The sequence below is a fragment of the Syngnathoides biaculeatus genome, chromosome 4 (genome assembly GCF_019802595.1).
Source record: "Syngnathoides biaculeatus isolate LvHL_M chromosome 4, ASM1980259v1, whole genome shotgun sequence".
In the NCBI taxonomy this organism is placed as follows: domain Eukaryota; kingdom Metazoa; phylum Chordata; class Actinopteri; order Syngnathiformes; family Syngnathidae; genus Syngnathoides; species Syngnathoides biaculeatus.
The window spans coordinates 30,962,770-30,968,560 of record NC_084643.1 but is presented as its reverse complement, the minus strand read 5'-3'; the positions used below and the strand labels follow the sequence as shown (position 1 = coordinate 30,968,560).

Genomic DNA, 5,791 nt, shown 5'->3' with positions numbered 1-5,791 from the left:
GTTTTTCTGTCATTATTACTCAGTGGTGGGAAGACATGAAGTACAAAAAACTTTGTTCCTGTACTTAGTAGTTGTTCAGATATCAGATGTCCGATGGCCAATTTATCATTTTACTTTTAAAGATGGAGAGTCTCGGGTTTTATGATTTGTTTGTTTATGGATCACACAAAGCCGAAGATGTCTTTGACAAAGATATATGGTTTATATAAAAACTGTCATCGTAAAAAGTGCAGACGGCGCTACAGACAGATACTCTTCAAGGTCTACCCGAACAACAGGTTTTAAACCCTCATCGACTATTGGGCGTCACCTTCGTCGTTACAAGTATGTCTGCATCACGGCTCTGAGGTTTGAGTTTTGAATCTTGGCTCGAGTTCCGTGAAAGTGGAGCACACGACGTCAGCATTCATCGAAACGTTCCCTAATCAACACTAAAGTACATCACAAAGACATATTTAAACAAACAAACTGCATTCAAACAAGTTATTTGGGAGTTTTCAGAAAGCCGTACTGGGCCTCGTCAGATCCCCAGAGGAAAATCCTTTTGGAATTCACAATAACGTGATATAAACTGGTGGAAAACAAAATACTTCATGATTTGCTCCGTTCCATTGATTCAGTTGTGCTGATATGTACATTTTTTTTGTAACCTGCCATAGTGGCCGATGTCTGTCAGTCAACGTGTTGATCAATGTTCCAAACAATAAAGGTGTGTGTTAGGGAAAAAAAAAAAAAAAAAGTGGACAAGCGCTTTGTACAGAGCTCCACCCAGCGCGTGCCTGTGTCCGTGCGCGTGCGTGTGTGTCGGGCTTATATGAGCGTTTGTCTGCGCTCGCACTGACAGACGGACACTTGACGCAAGTTCCAAACCAAAATGTCGGCCTCTGGTGACGCTTTTAAAGTAAGTTTCTTTTTTTTTTTTAATTCGATGGATGAGGTGTTTTTTTTTTCACCTTCATCTCCACTTTGCAGATATATTTTTTAATGTAATTGAGTATTAGGTGATGTACGATGATCACGTACGTGTTAGTTGAAGCTCTCAATGCCCTGAGGCACATTTAGACCGCAACTGCGGTTTCTGTAATTTTTTTTCTATTTTTATTTTATTTTTTTACGGAAGCAGGTGATTGGCCTACCGCCCAACACTGGAACCTGGTATTTCAGGTCTCCCATCCATGTACTAACCAAGGAAAAACCCTGTTTTGCTTCCGAAATCTCGCAGTATGTGGGAATTGGGGTGCTAATTGCTTAGAGTGAGGCAAGAACAAAGAAATAAATACATTTTACTTAATTCAAAAATTGCAACAGCATCAATAAACGGACCATTGGAAATGAGTGATTTCAAATAATTATATAAAATAATCCCTTTATTATCATAGAGTCATTTCACATCTTTGAAAAGCAGTCCATCCGAGGAAGGTAGTCTTTTTTGGATATTGGTCTGAATAATAAAAAAAATAGAATAAAGGTATTTTTTAAAATCTGCATCCTATTATAAACTTTTATTTTTTTATATTATTTACTTTTTATTATACTATACTGCATACTATTTATATACACATTTTTTAAGTGAAATAATGGATAAATGATCACGGTAAAAAAAAAAAAAAAAAACACCATCCCTGGCTTCCATCCTGGACGTTTCATGCAGATGTTCAAGTCGCAGTTTGAAATGTATATATTGCTTTCAAGTTTTACATTTGTTTCAGGTTTCTTCCCTGAAGGGAAAAGTGACGCTGATCACAGGCGCCAGCTCAGGTATCGGTGCAGGTACCTCGGTCCTGTTTGCCAAGCTGGGAGCTGTGCTGGCTCTCAATGGCAGAAATCTGGAAAGTTTGCAGAAGGTGGCCAAGGAGTGCAAAGAATGTAGTGGAGGAGTTGAGGTATACAACTGTGATGGCTGTTATTAAGGTCCTTAAGCGTAGTTACATTAATTCTGCTTGGCGTACACTGCAGCCCTTGCTTGTGGCTGGCGACCTGACAGACGAAGACACCGTGAAGAAGATCGTGTCAGAGGTCATGGTGCGTTTCGGCCGACTGGACGTCCTGGTGAACAACGCTGGAATCCTGGCCATGGGCGGCATCGAGACCTCAGACCTTGCAACGTACGACAGGGTCATGGACATCAATGTCAGGTGCGCGTCGTCGTCATCGTGGAGGTGTACTTTTGCTGGTTACGCTGTTTGAGTTAAATCAAACCAATAATTTCTAACTAGATCTGTGTACCACCTGACCCAACTCTGTGTGCCTCTCCTGATCAAGACGAAAGGCTCCATTGTCAATGTTTCCAGTATCACTGGAATGAGACCGGTAAGGAGATTACCAACGGTGGGAAGTTTATCTATCTCATGATTAGATTGGATTATGATTCATAGGGCTATGAATTTGATTTCCCATTACAGTAATTTCTCACTATTCAGGTAGGGCTCGGTCCCTACCTGCCACAAATAGTGAAAAAAACACCATAATTGATGGTCTCACTGCCTTACAGACATGCTAACTAAGCGGGTTCTCAACTGCTGTCATACTGGGATCTGCATTCCTCTATTCTGTCCTGACCCACATTTGCATTTTATGAACAGATGAAACAAAAATATAGCTTTATGGCAACGGACACAAACAGTACATTTACAGATGGCGCAAATGAAGCCTGAACACCCTGCCAATTGTCGAGCATGGTGGAGGAACCATCATGCTGCGGGGCTGCTTTTCTACATCTGGTACTGGAGGTCTTGATGGTATCACAGGTATCATGAAATGAAATGAAAATGAAAGTTATATAGAGAGTCTTGTCTGTCTTACCAGTGTAACGCTTGTCTTGAGGCCGAAATCGTGGGTCCTCCAGCAAAACAAAGACCCAAAAAATAGATCCAAAACCCACACAAGAATGCTTGATAGGAAAATTATTTTAACTGGAATTTTAAACTTTAAACTAACTTTTAAAATAGCCAATAGCAATGAGTCTCATTCCAAAATAAAATCTTGGGGGGTGCTATTGGGGTTAATCTCTCAGAGTTGTGTTCAAGAGCAAAATAACTCCAGATTAGCTTTGTTTGACATATAGCCTCAACCTATTTTAAGGTACAGGCCACAAATGATCCCTGGTTTGGACTTTGGGTGCCCCCCAGTGTACTTGAGAATTTTTACAGTCTGTTTTCATTGTAGGTCCCTGGCATCCTGGCCTACTGTATGTCCAAATCTGTCATTGACCAATTCACTCGCTGCGTCGCTCTGGGTGAGTCAGTAGTTTCACTTTCCCAAAAAAATCTCTTGAAGAATATTTCACTGTACAGTATGTGCTTTTCATTTCAGAATTGGCTTCGAAGCAAGTTAGAGTCAACTCTGTGAGGTATGTTTATTGGTCTTGTGCTCACCTAAATTGGTTTTTGATCCTCTGTGTGTTTGATTTTCGCAGTCCCGGTGTAGTCGCCACCAATGTGTTCAAGAGCGCAGGACTGGATGAGAAGCAGAATGCTAAGGTAAAGACACGGTACTGTACCGGTATGCTGTCTGGGCTCACTTGTTACATCATTTTAATATGCTATCTATTGTGTTTTGTTGTCTTATTTTTCTCTCCCTTCAGCTCCTTGAACAGTGCAAGCAGATTTATGCACTTGGGCGACCGGGCGAAGTGGATGAGGTGGCCCACACCATCGCCTTCCTGGCATCAGACGCCGCTAGTTTCATTACTGCAGTCAACCTCCCCGTTGATGGCGGCTACCATGCCATGAGTCCAAAAGAAACATTAACTGTGTAATAATTACATAATAAAGTGCATCTTGTGTTATGCAGTGTAAATGATCCAATAATAAAGCACATGGAATATGACACGAGTAAAATGTCAGAACTCCTTCTTTGACAATCTCAATCATTACTATCTATCTATCTATCTATCTATCTATCTATCTATCTATCTATCTATCTATCTAATCTATCTATCTATCTATCTATCTATCTATCTATCTATCTATCTATCTATCTATCTATCTATCTTGAGAGGTCATGGTTTCCACGGAACTCAGCAATTTTTTTGAAGATAACGCAGTCATTTTTTTTGCTTCTACTAATTCAAACTATACCAGTTATGCAGTTTCTAATACAGATTTTTTTTAAACATGTTTTGTGAATTATAGAAACAATTACATGAGATGAACTAGTGAGGAACAAGATGCTTGATATTTCATTACATTCTATTACAATGTTATGAACAGTATTTGTATTCTACCATTGTGGCCGATGCCTATTATAAAAAAAATTATATATATATATATATATATATATATATATATATATATATATATATATATATACTGAATATATAGATTATAGAAATATAAAAAAGTTTGGTTTTAAAAAATAGAACACTAAGCTTCACCCGGTGTGTGCGTGAGTGTGTGTGGTGTCTATCATTTTAGCATATTCAGAGTTTCTCCTGGCTGAGTGTATAACCGACTTGACACAAGTTGAAAATGCGATGTTTGCCTCAGGTGATGCTTTAAAAATTTGCTTCGATTGATTCAGTACATCACATTTTCCTCTGATCCTTGTTTCCACTTTGATTTTTTTTTTCTTCCTGAAAACTTTTTTTTTTCCAGTGCTGATCGAAAAGGGGACATGAAATTAAGCCTCTGGTAGCCTATGTGTATTGTGTGATGTAGCACGGGCACATGCTGGCTTGAATGGGAGGCGGGTTAAAAAAAAAAACTCAAAAGGTCACCATGGGCGCAAAATTAATTCCTATTGCCTGCTGCTTGGCAAAATTGGAGGCACGTGCATTATATCTCAAATGAAGCCACTTTGGTGTCACATAAAGGTAGGATATCCAACATGGCCCTTGAGGCAAGGAAATGCGGTCATGTTCAAATATTACGATGGGACATAGCTAAATCTGAAGCAGAATTGAAGCTTGCACTGTTGTTTGATTAAAAAAAATAGAGGAGCAATTCCTTCAACTAAGTACTGTCCATCCATCAACTTTCTTAGCTGCTTATCCTCATGAGTGGTGGAGCCTTTCCCAGCTGTCGGCGGGCAGGAGACAAGGTACACCGTAAACTGGTTGCCCGCCAATCTCAGGGCACATAGAGACAAACAGCCACACTCACAATCACACCTAGGGGCAATTTAGAGTGTCCAATTAATGTTGCATGTTTTTGGGATGTGGGAGAAAACCGGAGTACCCGGAGAAAACGTGGAGAACATGTAAATTCCACATAGGTGATTGGACCCTGGACCCCAGAACTGTGAGGCCAACACTTTACAGCTGATCCACCATGCCCCCCCCCCTCCCCTTGTGCTGAGTGTTTCCATCTTAAGATATTGATGGGGGAGTCAAAAGGAGCTAGCTTTGTAGTAAGATGGTTCTTGAGAAAATTCACCAGAGGGGTGGAAATGTCGATCTGTAGTTTTGAAGTCATGGATTGCTCTCTGAAATTCTATGTCTGTTTCACCGAAGGGAAAAGAGACCCTGATCACAGTTGCCAGCTCAGGTATCGGTCAGGTATACGTCAGCCATGTCTCCTAAGATGGGGGCTCTACTGGCTCTCAATAGCAGTGATGAGGAGGGAGGAAGTAGCCAAGGAATGCACAGTGCGGTGGAGGAGCTGAGGTATTAATGTTGTCAAGGACATGCTCTCACCACATGCCATCATGACACCCAATCTCAGATTGTTACATCCTTGTCCCTACACCACTGCCGAGACAGACGGTCACGGGGATCCCGGGTTTATCTCACACAGGTGCAAAATAAATGAGCAGCCAGTCTGAAAGAGATCATTAAAGCAGAGATCCGAGA

At 40.7% G+C, this 5,791-nt stretch overlaps 1 protein-coding gene across 1 annotated transcript; it reads left to right on the top strand.

The window, feature by feature from the left end:
* The first annotated feature begins 790 nt into the window (after window positions 1-790).
* Window positions 791-3,757, top strand: LOC133498848 (3-oxoacyl-[acyl-carrier-protein] reductase FabG-like). Its single transcript, XM_061816044.1, has 8 exons — window positions 791-901; window positions 1,710-1,883; window positions 1,957-2,135; window positions 2,217-2,310; window positions 3,166-3,235; window positions 3,313-3,349; window positions 3,416-3,479; window positions 3,584-3,757. The coding sequence occupies exons 1-8, from the start codon at window positions 875-877 to the stop codon at window positions 3,755-3,757; spliced, it is 819 nt and encodes a 272-aa protein (XP_061672028.1). The 5' UTR covers window positions 791-874.
* The last annotated feature ends 2,034 nt before the right edge of the window (window positions 3,758-5,791 follow it).